The sequence below is a fragment of the Falco rusticolus genome, chromosome 7 (assembly GCF_015220075.1).
Source record: "Falco rusticolus isolate bFalRus1 chromosome 7, bFalRus1.pri, whole genome shotgun sequence".
Lineage (NCBI taxonomy): Eukaryota > Metazoa > Chordata > Aves > Falconiformes > Falconidae > Falco > Falco rusticolus.
The window spans coordinates 61,860,067-61,877,221 of NC_051193.1; the positions used below are offsets into that span (position 1 = coordinate 61,860,067).

The 17,155-nt window shown below is 37.6% G+C and overlaps 1 protein-coding gene across 15 annotated transcripts in view; it reads right to left on the bottom strand.

The window, feature by feature from the left end:
* Positions 1 to 17,155, bottom strand: part of RALGAPA1 (Ral GTPase activating protein catalytic subunit alpha 1) — a 132,801-nt gene that overhangs the window by 34,701 nt on the left and 80,945 nt on the right. For all 15 annotated transcript variants that reach the window (XM_037393396.1, XM_037393394.1, XM_037393392.1 and 12 more), the window contains 4 exons: positions 12,022 to 12,886; positions 10,416 to 10,487; positions 9,335 to 9,458; positions 7,519 to 7,674 (listed from right to left, as the gene is read on the bottom strand). In XM_037393396.1, the coding sequence (XP_037249293.1) occupies positions 7,519 to 7,674; positions 9,335 to 9,458; positions 10,416 to 10,487; positions 12,022 to 12,886 (1,217 nt within the window). The remainder of the gene's footprint in view (positions 1 to 7,518; positions 7,675 to 9,334; positions 9,459 to 10,415; positions 10,488 to 12,021; positions 12,887 to 17,155) is intronic.

Sequence of the window (17,155 nt, forward strand, 5' to 3'; positions counted from 1 at the left end):
ATTAAACGTGAGTTTCGTTCCAGTAAGGGATATTTCTGAAAATTCAAGATGGAATCTCATTTTTTCCTTGCTTCACCAGTTACAGCTGACAATTGTCTTCACCCCCAGTTTTCAGTTTGTTTGCACAGCCTTAGGTCAGTAGAATTTGTCAAATAATCATCTTGATGCTATGCAAAAGACAGCACTGTGAACTGCTGTTAACGGGTAACATGCAGATACTAATCTGAACACTTACAAGAAGTTACTGTGTATAAAAAGACAACAATTTTCTGTACTCATTTTCAGAATGCAACTGTACTTTAAATAAAAGCAAAACATATACACAGTTATCAGAAAATTTTCATTGCAAGTATTCACTTGTTTATTTTACAAAACCTCCTGGAATGCTGCCTTCATCTTATCTGAAGGCTTATATTGGCTGCCAGAAGCAGACTTACGGAAAAAAAAAAAAAGGTAAAGTTAAAAATTAATCTGCCTCCGCTCTTCTCTGCTAGCTTTAAATTCTATCAGACTGAAAAACAGGGCTGTATTTCTGCAAAACAAATATTTTCTGCAGTGTTGGACTGGGCAAAGGACAGATGGCATCAATACCCTACATCTTGTCTGATGCTCAAAAAGTGATTTATTTTGCCTGGACCAGATCATACATGCATCTAACCCACAATGACTGCAGTTCCTTTTAAGTGAGCTGGTCTTGCCTCTTCTGTGTGTAGATGGCTGAATTATTCCGAACAACGCTTAGTTAGGGATGCTCTTGTGCCAACTGTAAACTCAGCTCAACAACAGACCAGGTTGCAACAACATTCTCTATGGTGAGTTTTATTTGAATAGATCAGAACAAAACCAAGCAACAGACTGAATGACTGATATGCAACACACACACACCAGCTAGATAAACCCTGGCTGACACTTAACAATGGCAAACATCACAGGAGACAACTAAGTGTAGAATTGTTCTGAGGGCTTGAACCTCTCCTGCCTTCCTTGCTGAAGCGCCAGTCAAACTATCTGCTGAAATATGACAATGACAGAAGGGTACGAGGGCCTGATGGCCCCACGCTTAGAAGCAAGTGAAAAGCTCAGGGAGGATGAGGCTGCCTAGCTGAAGAGAAAGCAAGAGGCAAATCAGTTTAGGTATAAAATCTTGTGGAGTGTGAAAAAACTACATGATCCTAGATTGAGGGGTGGCCATCTGGTGCGCTGACTGAACTGAACTCATTGAACTGGCTGCCAAAAAGCAGAACTAGGACTGACGGACCCACCACTGCTCTGCACCAGCCCTATTTCAGCAATATTTAACTATTTACTGAAAGAATTAGCCCTCCTTTACTTACCATCTATGGGTTCAAAGACAACAAACTCAGAAGCAGGGATGGTGACAGTGTACATCCCAAATAAATGGCGTTCAAATCCAAAACATATAGAAGAGTTCAGATAGTGCAGCTTCTTGAGGGCATCGCTGCCTCCGAATTTCATTTATCAAAGGCTGTCCCTGTGTACCTGTCACAGATATCCGCAGCCAACTAGACAGGGCACCAGCTCTTGCACAGCTGTGAAAGCTACCCAGGCAGAGCATCACTACTGACACGTGCTTTCACATCAGACTGACACTGATTTTAGTGGGATAAAAGCATACTGTGCCGTTTTTCCAGAGGAGGAGTACTGACAAGGGATATGTGTTTTTTCGTGCCAAGTGTGCTGAAGCCGTTGGTGACTTTTTTCAAAGTTTGCTTTATAACCCCATAGAGTGAGGTGTGAGGATACGTGCCAGGCTAAAAGCACTAACTTCTTCAGAGGAAAAGGAAAATGGATCAGATTATTCCGAGGAGTTTCAAGTCCCGCCAGGTGTATTTTACCTCATGATTACTATCAAGAACGATGTGGCAAAGATCCAGGTTAGATAAAGCACAGAATGGCATCTCTGTGTCATACAATGGTTTGAGAGTCAAAAGCAGATGGTGCAAGCAGGTGGATGAGGGTATAAACCATGAACGGCGGTTTAGAACCAGATGTAAATACTCAATATCAAAACTATGATCAGTGCCTTGTTTCCATTATAGGAGGTAGAAGACTAACAAAAATAAGAGACAAATAAACAAGATTGGGTGCTGCTGATTTCTTCTTTGTGTTTGGAGAATAATTAGGTTCTGGGTAAGTCATTCTGTTCCTTTTTCAGGAGCAAATCAGAAGAAGTTCTGACACTAACATAGTGCTCCTTATTGCTTCTTTCAGATGTCCACACCTTAGTCAGCAAGCAAAGCTTACAAAAAAGCAAAGCTTATGGTGGTAACTTGACCCATCAACACTTGATTCATGGAAGAGTTCCAATACCTGAAATTGTCTTGAAAAGATTTCCAAGGTCTGCTAGATTTTGCATAAACTTTTTAAAAAGACAAATTTCAGGTTTTCTTAATTTCAGTTCCCTACTGAAGGACCTTGAAATTGAGCAGTGCCCCATGACAAGGCTCTCCTGCAAGCACAGCAAACATTTGGAGAATCCATCATTCACTGTAACTATTACATCACAGGGGAGCCAGAGATTGAGCTCTTCCAACTGTAATCTGGATTCTTTGTGTCTTTGTATTGAATTGGAAGCATCCCAGAACTTGGTGTCCTGGACACAAGAGGGACAAAGAGCTACAACCACCTCTGCTCATTGAAACCTGAAGGACAGACAGCAACATGATTTCCCAAGAAGAAGGCGTGGTCCCAGTGTTACCTAACAGAATCAGATTTGGTGCACACAGAATGTACAGGTGCCAAGACTGAAATCTGTGTCAATGGTTACTCAAAACTCACCACCAGTTGTGTAAGCCACTACATCTTCACACTTGTTTCCTTGTCTTCCCAAATTTACAGCTTTGTACGTGCGTAAATCACAGTAAGCAAAACAAAGCGTAAATCCTTATTAGTGATGCAATAATATAAATAATAAAAAGCTCTAAAATAACGTTATACTTCAGTAAGCAGTAATACACTATAGCTGCAACATCTGGAACTATAGGTTACACACCAATATTCTAAAACTCTAAATACTGCATAAGTTCAGATCAAACTGCTATAAGGAGTTTATTATTTAAGCCAAGGCAAGACACAAGACAGAGATGGACAAATGCAAAGAAATTGTAAAAAGGCATTAAAGATTAGAAAAAAGTCTTTTATAGCAGCATTCTTCACGACCGAAAGTGTCAAGGTCAAAGAAAGGAAGGTTCAGCTATGGAAACAGTTTGGGCTATAGTGGATAAATTTTAACTGTGTGTATGGAAAAGCTATGTTGCAAGAAATGTTAGGTAGAAAAAAGAATAGAGTCTTAAGCACAGACTGAATGTAAGAATCTAGAAAGTGGACCAAATTAAAGATGATTTCAGGCTATGGGCACAAGTGACAGGCACAATGGTCATGTTATCCGTGGTGATCCAGAAAGGTGGCAATGAGAAAGAGATTAAGAGCTCTGTTTTAGCCATTTTAAACCTGAGCTGTCGGGAAGACAGCCCTGAGGAGATGTCAGAGACAAACAGATTTTTTTAGGCTTGCTTTGAAACTCTACTCCATTAAAACAAATATATAAAAATGACCGACTGTTAGGTTACCTGAAATTTCAAATTTAACTCAAAATACTTTAAAATATTCTTACTCTATAGCCATCATCATGTGTCAGCTCTCCTAATACATTTATGTTAACTGAATACAAAAGAAACGTGAAATAAATATAACCAGGAGGGATGATCAAATCTAATTTTGATACATTAGTGTCATATGCTGTACATGTTACAATAGCAGCCAGACTTAATACTAAGCTGCAGGCTATACTGAAATTTCCAAATGGCAGATTGTTCTAAGTGATACCAAGTATAATTGAAGTAATAAACGATAGTAAAAGCAAAGCACACTGTCAGGAAGAATTTAAGTATTTACTTTTTAAAATTAAATGAGTTAGGTTTGGAAAGGCAAGACAAGTGAAATAATGCAGGGCTCAATTTACAGAAAATTCCTTTTATTTATCTGTTGCATTAACCCTTGAACTCTTGCCAAAATTACTGTAATTTCTAATACCCACTTACCTAAAGGAGGGAGGAAAAAAGCTATTATATTTTCTTATGATACAACAGCTAGCCCCAACTTTTTTCTTCTTCAAAAATGGAAGTGTTTATTATAAAAAGAACAGAAGGAGCAGAAACATCTGAAGTAACGGCTTAATGCAGCTACTTTTGCCCACTAAATGTAAGCAGCACTGCTGTCTACAGCACACGCACCCTCTAGTTGAATTTTTCACAAAACTTTGTTTCAACAATTATGGTGTGTTTTTTTTTTTTAAAGCAACATGTGTATTTAATTGTTACTCCAAAAAATATTGTACTAATAATTTACATCTATAAACCTCCAAGTTCCCAACACATGTTAATACCACAATAAAAAAGCTAGCTATAAATACCAGGAGCAATAAATCTTTTACGTTGTTAGGACAATGTCACACATAGTCTAGAATCACGTTATACACCCAAAGCCCAAGATGAACCAGTATTCCGATCATTAACAGTATCACTACTACTTTTCATTTACAGATCTTGTGTATAATATTCTCACCTGCAATGCCTTCACTCCTTTATCAGGCTAAAGAAGGAGGAGCTAGACAGGTGATAAGCTGCAGAAGCACACACATAGGCTTTCTCACTCTGTGAGCTGAGCCTTCACAGTTTCACTTAATCCTGGTATTTGCATTGCAAGTTTGTTCTTGTAAGGGTAGTGCAAATACTTTTTACTCTAACCTTTAATTTTAAGAAAACCAAAAGGGATTGCATTATCAGCATTAAATCTTTAATCTACTACTTGCAAATTAAATACCTATTTTATATAGGCATTTTAATGTTAAGTTCCTTTACACATTCAGAGGATTTTCAGCAGTTCTCTCTAAATTCACGTCTTTTCTTGCTTTCATTCACATCTTCAGAAACAAGTGCTTCAGAGGTATCCAAGACACTTAAAACTTTTATTTACTACTCTGTAAGACTGATGGAAAATAAGTTTAAAATTGGCTTAGCCTCTGCAACAGCAGAATCTTGATTTTGCAGTGGTTCGACTGGCAGGAAGAAGTTCTGTTTTAATTTAATTTAATTTCCATTTATAAGATGAACCTATCATGCACCTCTAGGCACATTTACAATATAAAAAACAGTGGCAGTTCTAAGCCAACTACTGCAAGTTTGCTTGTTTTTATCCCACTGAATGAAATAAGACAAAGGAAGTACATGAAAGACCTGCAGAGAAGCACAAAACTTTAAGTTTCTTTGGAGGTCACGAATAGTACATGCACTCAGAACAATTAAAATTGTTAGCACATACACAACAGCTCTCAAATTGTTTTTGAGGTCCCCTGTAGTGTGTGTGAGCTGGACAGCATCTCATGAAACACATTCCTTTTGCAGTCTAAGCAAATTAAGCCTAAGAATTAAGCCTGTTTTCCTACTCATGCCTCTTGATATCACTTGCTGGTTTCTCCCAAGATGCAAATTTCAGTTGATGTTTTTCTCAGGTTTGGGATGATTTTCATAGCATCTCTCTATGGTGCCTGTTACTTGATGTCTAATGCTTCTTCTCCTGCGGTCTTACCTGCTGAGTAGGAATACAAAGAGTCCCCCTCACTCTATCTCCTTTACTTATCCTACCTCCATTAAACATACGTGAATTAACACCTTTGAAATATGTCTCTACTAAATTCAATTGAAATGGGCCAAAAGGGCTTAGGGAAGGGAGGAGAGACATAAAGGCAGCCTCACAAGCCTCCATTCACAGGGAAACTGGGCTTAAAAAGAACAAAAACCACACATGGAGAAGAACAGGGAAAAGTGTCACGCAGAAGTGAAGCAGCTTGACCCAACAGCCCATCAGCAGCTGAGCTACAAATACAATCCCAATCTTTTGATACACCCTACATATCATACAGACCTCAAATACTCCAGATTACTGATGAGTGAGACTGTGGGTAAAAGAGGAGAGAAATAGGCCTGGGGCAAGCTGCAGTTGTTACAAAATCCAGCTGACACCATTTTCACAAGCTAAAATGACAGGAGGTCTGGACCTGCACCGAACCTCGCCTGGCAGCAACAGCTATACGTACACCGAGGTGATCGTGGAAACAGACACGAGATCTTCCCTGTGTGTTCTGCTGAAGTCCACATCATTCCAAATTATTTATTATTAATTAATTTTCACTCTGACCCATCTTCCCCCTTGTCAACATTTTTAATGTTCTAATTCAAAGAGATTATAACTAAATACTATGAGAATAATTGCAAGCTGTGTCATATAAAACCAAGTTTCTGTTTAAAAAATACAGAAGCCAGTCAAGTTAAAAAATATATATACACACACACACTGTTCTATACTAGAACAGCAGCAACAATCTTCTTTTTAAATTTGCTATTTTTACTAGTAAACCACTTTTATAAATCATTTAACAACCTAAGTATTACCCTGGCTTCTACTTCAGGAAATAAAAACCAGAAAGGATCCAGCACCACGGGCGTATAAGAAAAAACATTTTTTAATTAAAAAAAAACCAAACCAAACAAACCAACCTAAGATACAACAGTGACAAGTTAGAACTTATAGTCAGTCTATAATAATAACAATAATATTTTTTTCTTCAAGTTGAACACAAAGAACAAAAAAGTCATTAATAATTGAAGCTTGCCAGAGGCATGGCTATTTCTCTCTTTACTGTCTACTGTCTAATTTAATTACAAGTATTAAACTCCTTGCTGAGGTCAACCAGCTTCAGTTCCTCCAATATTACACTTCAACCAGTGCTCATTAACGTGTCTACTGAAAGGATTAGCACATCTGAAGATGTATGTATGCAGGGCCGGGGACAGTCTAATGATAGCCAATTGTTCATTTATAATAGGACACATGTTCGAGACTGTAACTTATTATCACTAATGTGGAATTTATTAAATTCTAAAGAAAAAAATACCAATACAGCAAACCATTTTTTTCTTAATGTGGCTATGAGAGATCATATCACTGTTGAGCATCTGTGCCTGCTCCAAGACAAAACACCTTATATACAATAATCACTGTTGAATTCTTTACATTTTTACCTTTTTTTTTAAGGCAAATTAAGAGACAGCGCATGACTCTTAAGTAAATACAAAATCATCTTAGAAAGTTCTCACCACATATGTATTAATTGGCATTTAAAGTCTGAAAGTACTAAAACGTCATGCAGATGCAATGCTTTTTCTTCTACACAAATCATTACCTCCCTGCATTTTTCAGAACTACATGTGTGATCCTGCCAACAGCTGCAATGATGGCAAAAATCACCGGTATGGCAAAATTAGAAATTGATAGAGAATAATTTATATGGCTTAACCTACTTCAATAAAATACCAACTATTAGCAGGTGAAGGTGTTACAGTATTTTATGGTTTTTTAGAAAAAGTTACTGGATTTTCTTTGTCTCTAATTCCTCTGGGTTTATTACCAAAAGAAAATCTGTTATTCAGAAACACCTACCTTTTTTGTTAAAGAGTCATCTGAATCAGAAGGCATTCTTGTTGACACATGGAACATTACTTCTACTGTCGAGGTAGCAAAATATGGAGTGGTCAATCCAGTGCTTTTGTTTTTTTGCAGTCCTCCCATAAAGCCACAATGGTTTGTGAGATTCACCTAGAAATAAAGCCCAGAAAGGATTACAAGAAAAAAAAATTATCAGCTGATAAATACATTCTTTACACTTTAAAATGCGCTTTCAACTGATTTTTTAAAAGTGAAGATTCTTTTCACAACAGCACAGTTATGCTTTTCTAAAGAGCTCAGACTCGCTGACTAGACTGGTAATAAGCTGCAGCACAGTGGCATTCTATATTCCATGGTCAACACAGATGCTGCTGTGAGGATGAGGTTAGAGAAAAGGAAAGTTGTGTAAACGAATATTTACTGCATTATGCCCTGATCACTTGACTGCAGTCACTTTCATGTGCTTTTTGAATTTTTCAGAATTCTGTGATATTACATCAGCCTTGACCTGAGCTCTGAAGAAACCCCTGTGTGTGTCAGACAGTTTTAAATTGTCTTTTTACCTTCCATAAATTTTCTTGAGAAATTTTCATTCCGTGAATATGAAAAAAAATCACAGGACACTAACTGGTAATTTGTAAATAAGTCTGTTGAGTCTCAGTTCTATGGGATATATATTATATTGAAATAAGTAAGATGCTTAGTGTGCTATTTCACTTTTAAAACACTGCCTAAAGGAAGCTATGTCTCCGATGTGGATACATTTAATCTCTGCCCACATATATTTCCTTTTCTATTAATAAAGGATGCAGAACTTAATGTTAAGAGGTTAAAATATTAGATGTTTCATCATGGAATATTAATCTAAACTAGCAACTCTTTAATTGAGGTAATAAAGGCCAAGAGAATTAACCTGCTAAAGAAGGAAATTTGAAGCCACTAATGTGGTTTGCTTTTTTTTCCTTCTGAAGAATCAGGAATGTGGGAAATAAACACCTATGTTCATGACAGTCATAGACTTCTAGCAGTTTTTCTATGTTCTTGTGGAAAAGTCAGAGCCATTACCCATACAGCTAATCTGGTAATGCTCTTAGACACCTAAGGAGCAAAAAAAACCCCCCAAAACCCCAAAATGAACACTCATGTGGACATTCCTGATGAACGCAAGTTGCAAGAAGAACAAAAACCCTTGCAGTTTCTTATGCAGCCAGCCAGGAGCAGGAGCAATTCCTGTACTTCTGTGCAATGGGCTGAGTTGAACTTCACTTCCATGGTAATCCTGTGTGGTCAGAAAGGAAGGATGCAAAAAAGAAAAACCTCTTAACAGTATCAAAGTAGTGATGGAAGAGCTGCAAGCCCATATAGATGATGGGGTATTTCTGGCTGCTGGAAGAGACACGGAGTGGAGTGTGTGAACAGATACATGCCTGCAGTGGAAGGCTGGAAGAAGGGAGCAAGAGAGAAGCTGTGCATTTGTACTTCTTGGATTCCCAAATTTGAACAACGCTCAAACTTCAATGGACTTAACACTTTAAAGGCTTACAAGGAAATCAAGACGCCTCCTAAACAGTTCATGAAAGCCAAGTACAGGACTGCATGTTAAAGAATCATCTCTGGCTGCACAAACTTTCTTGAAATAACTAGTATTGTTAATGAAATTAAAATGGAAATTCTTCTCTACATCCTACTTGCTAACCAGTGTATTTCAGTACTTGTGAGTAATGCTGAAGAGCCAAAGACTTGTAATATCTAAAGGGATCTGTAATTTTCTCTGTAAACAAACTCAGGATAAAATTTTTTTAATAAATACCTCCCAGCCAAGACCAGCTACAAAATCCTCATAGGCTTGACTTCCCCCAGTATTGGTAAGAATGGAGTGTTTATCTTCTTGTCCCTCGGCAACATAAAACACTGCAATCTTGTGTGTCTCTCGGCTGTAAAACAGAGAATGGTCAAAGCATGACAGGGCCTTTACTAATATGAAAGCAAAATACGCAAACAGTACAAACACAGCATGGCTTTTAAAACAGCAAAAAAGATAGTGGAAGTACAACTATATGGCTTCTTTCTGAAAACCCTCTGTACTTCCATATTCCCATTCTGTCTTTTCTAGTCTGGTCTTCTCTAGAGCCTGCAGTTTTGCTATACGCTAACAGCATTTACCCCTTTCACCATTTCGAAGGTGTAGGATGGTGCTGGCAGTGCCAATCACTAATGGAATAGCCGAGCTTCTGAAATAAGCAAAACCTGTGACACAGGCATCACCGACACCGCACTGCCCATTAACAACGACACTGCCTTGTGAATGCTGTGCCATATACAGCTTATGCAACTAAATGAAGAATCTTTAAGTACTATAGCAATGCCTTCAGTTCTCATCTTGTTGTTAGACACTGGAGCAACTGAAGGTGTTTTCTCACACTTCTAAAACCTCCAGGGATTTTATTTTAACTTTTACAAAACCAAAGGTTTTAATCCTGTGCCACAACTCCAACTAGAAGTCCATGTCTTCAAATGCTAATAGCATGGGAAAACAGCTAAAAATTAGCCAAAGCTTAAAATGTGGAAACTGATATACCAAAGCTTAAAATGTGGAAACCGATATACCAAAGCTTTAAAACTCTTCCATGTTATGCATACAAATGGTCATAATTTCAAGTTACTTTGAAGTTTGTTCCACGTCATGATATTCCACTTATAGAGTCTCACTCTGCAAATGACACCAATGTAACTTCAATATAACACCAATAACTACAACACAGTGCAAAATACATGAATAATTTACAAAACTATCTTAAAAATTAGTTCGGCGCTCACATCTTTGCAATTAGAGCCTTTTAAGTACAGACACACTTTAAACAAATAAGTAGACAGCCATTAAAAGAATTTACCATTGTCTGGAGTCCAAATTTCTGAGTTCTCGAAGTAACTTCTCATTTTTCTTCAGGAGATGAAAGCTCCTTCTAAATAGAGAAATTTGTAACTCTTTTATCACTTGTTCACTAATGGATACAGAACAGTACAAGAATGGTACAAGAACATTTCCAGGTCCATTCAAGAACAGTCAACAAATGCTTCTACCTTTTCAATAGTCCTTTCTTACATAAAATATTAAGATATCTTTTAAAAAATATACATGCATTTTTTTTTTTTTTACTCCAGGAAATCATCTATATCCATTATAGCCCTGAGCACAACCTTCACTTCCTTCCACTTTCTTCTGTCAACCTATTTGATACAACTGCAATCGATCTCTTCTCTACAGAAGAAGAGATGGAACTCCCCTTGAAACATATGTAAGCTGTACACTTTATTAGGCCATAATATATACGCTCAGTGACAAAAGACACTCCCATAACCTACTGTCCTAGGGAGTTAGTGCATTAAACACAGAGCTTTTGCTGTTCTGAACTGCAGAAGAGAGCAGAACCCAGCTCACTAGTCACCCAGCCAGCTGTAACAATTTAAAGAAAAAAACAAACCAATATGTCAGAGCAAGAAAGGCACTTTTAGTTTCTTTTAAACTGTGCTTAAGATGCTTCCCACAAAACACAGTGGAATGAGTTTAAGAGCAGTACTGTTCAAAACCAGACTGCCTTGAGGAATTAAAGACCCAATCAAGAAGGGTTATAACAGCAAAGTTTTCTCTGATTTCAGTGGTATTTCAGTGACACAGATTATTTTTGTTTTACAGAATACCCATTTCCCTTTCATAGTAAGAAAATATTTCAATGCCATTATTACGGAATTTGACAAGCCATGGCTAAAGAAGATTTCAGAAACACCCTTAAATACTAGGATGCTAATATTTGAACATACCCATATGTATATGCATGCATACACCTAACAACACCCACACAAAATTAACAGTGTAAACAGAGACATTACTGTTGTAACTGAACAGGGCTTGTCTCCTGTTGTTCTAAACAATACCCAAACATTGCCAACATTGAAATAAATAGTAGGGGACACGTCTTTCTTGTTAGCTAACTCAGATGCAATGCTTTGAGGATGCATGCAAGCATGCTCTTAGCAGGCAAAGCAGCAGGACACTGTCCAGCAACACAATAGCTGAGAATGTGACACTTTCAGAGTCTCATTCTGGCATAGAAAGGTACTGATCTTTGCAGGCACATACGTGGGAAGCAAAGAAAGCAAAAAAAGATGCCTTCTTTACCCATGGTAGTACCCCTTAGTACAGCTGGTGAAAGGATTATTAGAAAAGATACCACTCCTTCAATTTGCCTTCCAACACCGTTCTAAGGAAAGAACGTAAACAGCAATAAAGGCAACAGGTTCCTCCTTTCTGTCTCTCTAAATGACAGGTTGAAATGCAGAAGAAAACTGCCATTTCCCTCGTAGTTGCAACCCCCCTCTCTTGTTGGCTGGCCTGGAGTATTTTTGGCTTAGCCACTCTATGATCAACTATTATTACATGGTAAGAATAGCACAATTGCTTAAAAGAAAGCTCTTAAATTGTGAACCTTTTCTTTTTACCTTTTATCCCAAGAATTCATTCCCAGTATACTGAGAAGTAATCTGCAGTAATAAAATGCTGACTGGGGCTTTTGTGAGGTTGGCTCATCCTGCTCCATAGCCCTCATATTTAAATCATTGAAATGTTTTTCAACAAACTCCCTCTCTTCTGTGTGCTGTTTCAGAATTGCATTGATGACGTCGTTCTCCTGCTTCTCTGAGATGCAGACTGGTTGAGGAGCAGGAATGTTGAGTGAGACACCAGTTCTCTGTAAGCATTCAGGGCTTGTAACACCTAAATACTGCAGGAGCTCATCAAGGGCATCTTCTTCATCCCTAATCGTATCCCATGTTGGTACAGTGTCTCTAAACTTCCTTTTTACTTGGAGTGTAATTCCATCCCTTGCAGACACATCCTCCACATGCTCGAAAGATGAAAGACCATCTTCTGGTTTATCTTGTTGAGATAAAGAAAGTGCAAAAGATGTTTGTTGTGAAGATCCACATAAAGATGATGGTCCGTACAAAATGGCCGAATCCCACGAGTATTTGCCAGACAGATCACGCACTATAATCCTAACATTTGAATTAGCAGATGCAAGTCCAGCAGACAGTCCTCCCCCAGGCATGTCGTGTTCTGCTTGGATTTGTATGCAAGACACCAGAGAAGTATTGTTCAACACAAAGAACTGAAGGTTTGGGTTCTCAAAAAGTTCAGGAGAAAGTTCAGGACTTTCACTGTATGGGTTGTCATTGTTTTCACACACTTGGCTGGTTAGCATAGCAGGACCTCCGCTCATGGGATAGTGGCCTAAGTGGTTCACTAGATGTGTTATCACAGTACGAGCAGCAACAGAAATTAATCCTTGTTGCATGTGAGTTTTCACTACGAGAGAAAGAACACAGGCTTTTAAAAGAAGAGTTCAGAAAACAACGCTGAGATTTACATATTTCTTTTGGTCTCTGTCATGAGTTTGAAACGGGATGAGCAATGCAAGGTTAGGATACATCCAAGTCAGTAATGGAAAACATGTATTTTGATGAACTCTGGTCTCATACATCAATAGCATGAAAAATCACAGGAATGTTAAAGAAGCACCTTCATTATTTTACAGCCTACCATACCTCCTTTACCATAGTTTTGTAATCAACACGGTTCTTCTAAAATACACAGTTTCTTAATATAGTGAAAATAAATCTTAAATTGCTGAAGAAGGAGAGATGATAACTGCGTTGTAAGAAGTCCATTTCCAACTGTAATGGATTTTTATATTTATACACATCATTACGTTGTGAAAAACAAAGGAACATAGATGCACAAAACCTCTAATCCATCTTAATTTCCCTGGGGAGTATATAGCTGTAGATTAGGCTGAGAATACTACTGAATGATGTTAAAGTACCAAATCAAAGACCAGGCTATCTATACTGAACACGATCTAACAGTAGCAAAAATTTTCAAACCCCAAATCTCACGCCCTAAGTGCATTTTGAGAAGTTTCAGGCTGGAAAAACTTGGAGGAAGAAGCGCTTAGCTGTGCCTCTCATGTGAAATCCATCTTGTGAGATGAACTGGTATTTCAATATGGTTTTACAACCTCCTCCTTTGCTGCACACCTTCCACTTGGATGCAACGTTACCTGAATTCACAAAAGGAATTTCTTAATGTTTATAGCACACCCAGCTAACCCAGTACTTTATTGTTATTGGATTCTTCTATCAAATCCACTTTGCATTATCCATGACGTACAGAGCTGGTCAAAGTGACTCTGTCAGGCAGACAATCCTCAACTGGCTATGGGTACCCACCCATACACAAAAGTATTACAGTGCAGAATATAACAGGTAGAACACAAAACAGGATGAATATGGCAAAGCACACATTTCCCTCTTGTAACAGGACCTGAGTGTCCTAAATTTGGGATTTACAAAGGGAAGATGAATCAAGACCATACTTCCTCAGGATTACATCATATATTTTAAACTATACTAAATACTGAAAACTCCTGCAAATAATTCCCACCTTTTTTCTCACCAAAACTGCATCAAACAAGAACGTTCTGAACCACGTTACTTTTTCATTCAGTATTTACTGAAAAAATGTCATCTCTTGAATGTGAAAGTACGCTACAATTAAATTATCTCCTTTTATATTATGTATACACAATAAAAACCATGTTTACTAAACAAATTTCTTTTTGCAGTTTAAAGTGTCTTAATTGGTTTAACGGGAAAAATACAGGTAAATTTGTAATGCACATTGACTGTTATGACAGATCTTTAGTTTCTGAAGCACTGGGATGCATTCTCATTACAAAAATAAACAATTAGTACATACTTGCCTCCCTGCCCCAAGGTTTGGGTAAAGCATGTTAAGAGATGTTTGGGATTCTGGCTGTTCTCTACCTTTAGGGAGCACTAGATCTGAACTGCAAAAAGGGAAACACTTCATCCAGTAAACAGTTGGCAAAATCAACTAATTGCCCAAATCAACTTAATATTTATGCTATTCCAAAACTCAGATAAACTTAAATATTTTAATGAGCTAAGGCCCTGAAAACTAATATAAACAAATTAGATATTATAATTTCATTATCTATAACCTTCTCGAGGTTTAAAATCTACAAATACAAAAACATGCAGTGAAGTTGAATGAAATGCTCAAACATTGATAGCGTACAAGGAAATTAAGTTATAGTGCCATCTGCTGAAATATAAGAAGGAACTGTGAGCAAGTTTATACTAGACAAAGAAGAAGTAAGTTGGATTCTTGTTGAATAATTTATCAGTGCAGTACCAACCAGCACCTGGGTGATGAAGAGGCTGGCTCATCTCTGTCAGGATATTTACGCCAAGTGTTTAGCACTTGGCACTGCACACGTAAGGTAATACTCTTCCCAGGTTCCTAGGAGCAAAGACATGTGAGCTTCCCTGCCACCTGAAACCTCACACTGTGTAGGTTAAATGCCTTCCATTAAGTTCTGCAGAAAAACATGAAGAGATCAGAGGGACCTGTTAGCTTAAAAGTTATTACTATTACTGTTTGGTGACAAACCCTAAAGATCTCAAAACTGACCATGGCTGTATTGTGCCTGCGTGCATAAATTTACTCTCTTAGGAGCCTAAAGGGACACATGGAAAAGAAAGGTGATACAGTGATACAAAGAGTGGAACATCAGATTTAAATTTGGAAGGTCCCTTCCCAGTCCCACCACAGTTTTTCTCTGAAAAATTTGCTCTTGAATTAAAATAAAAAATAAAAGAATTGGGATATAAATCTGTCATTGCCTCCTTTATAAAATGAGCACAGTACTCCTCACTTGAGTCTCCTCTTAGAATACAGTACTGTTGATCTAAAAATGACACAGAAAACTTAAATCAGAAATATGAAAAGAAGCATACTGAAAAGTAAATGGTAAGATGTAACATGTAATCGGTTATGTTGAAATAAAATAACGCAATCAAAGCATTTTTGTCACACAGCAAATCAGATTCTGGTGATGGTTTCCCTTAGCAAAAAAAACCAATACCCCAAACTCAGTAATGCTTTCTGAAAATAGGACAATTTTAAATTAAATTTGCAACTTAAAGTTTACATATTAATAATTTGTTCCTAGAAGCACATCTCCTCAATCAGGACCAACTGGACAATCAATACATTAGAACTCTTTAAAATGAGTATCTAACCCATGCTCTTTGTTTCTGGAGGGCAGATTAAAATACACGGTAACGCAAGCCATCACAGCTTTACCACAATTCTACAAACTAAGTCATATCATTACATGTTACAGCAGCGTAGCTGGCTGCTTCATCAACCTGTCTTCCTGAGTAAACACATCTCTGCTCTCTTTACAATAGTACGGTCTTTTGCTTGGGCAATGTAATTTATACATGTACATGATCACTCAGTAATTTTCTGGAAGCATGTTAGATTAGCTATTTTTCTCAGTCCCTGAAACTACCTTTTGTGGAAAGGCTGAAGGTCCATCACCACTAATTTTATCAGTGGCATGAATGGAGGATTCCTGAATTTCCTCAAGATGTGTTGTTAACTCTTTAATTCAACTTTGGCTGAACAGCTTCTAAACAACTACAGTTATGCAGCAGAAGGAAAAAGTAATGACTGAGAGTGGAATTTAACTCTCCTCACCCTTTTAGCTATCTAAAGAATGATGCACCTGTAGACTATTCATCTCCGTTAGAAACCTGAATTGGAGAAGGGATGAATCACTCTCTAGAAACTCTTCTCTTTCTCCATGACATTTAGAGCAAGCCTAAAAGAGTTCAGTTTAGCTTACCTACCTGTATTTTACATTAGCTTACGGAAGTCTCACTCCTTTCTGATTTTAAACTTCAGGTACAGAGAAGATGCAGTTACAGAGAACGCATCTGTAGAAGACCCCTCAGAAAACACAAACTGCTAATCTGGATGTACCACGTATAAAGTGTTTTTTTAAAAAGTGTACTTCTTGTCTCCTTTCAGGAAAAAGGCAAACAGCAAAGCCTTAAAAGTATTTCTATTTCTTAAAAGAAAGCTAAGACTAAACATAAGATGGGGAAAACTTTTTTCTTCAGAAATTGAAATACATTAGGAAAAATTATTGATCTATGCAAAAAGGTTTAAAATATGTTTGAGGAAATATGACAAATGGAGGGAAATTCATGAAATCAATAATTGATAGAGCACTGTGTCTATGCAATGCGACTCCTACCTTCCAATCGCAACTCTAACCGATCTGTGATCTATGAAGAACAGGTTTCACAATGTTTTTGCCCATAATTGCAAAAAAAGGCCCATAAAATATTATTTCCTTATGATTAGACTATTCAATAGTTTGATTTTGCAACCTCTTAACGTTAGAAGATGTACAGAACTTTTTGTTTAATGCTACATATTTTCACATAACCAGGTTCCCTGTCAGCACCAGCGTCACAAAACCCCCTCAGTTTTACTTTTTCCTAAACATTTGCATCATTTAATATAAACAACAAAGTTTTGAGGGAGAGGTTCCCTTTCATTTCTCCCTCATATACGTTTATGGTCCTGTAAGGACAAGTCAAAGCCCAGAAGCTGGTGAGCAGATCACGGCACAACACAGTCACTTAGCTAGGCTGCACAGTGAATGGCTATAATGTACCCTGCCCTTGCAGAAAG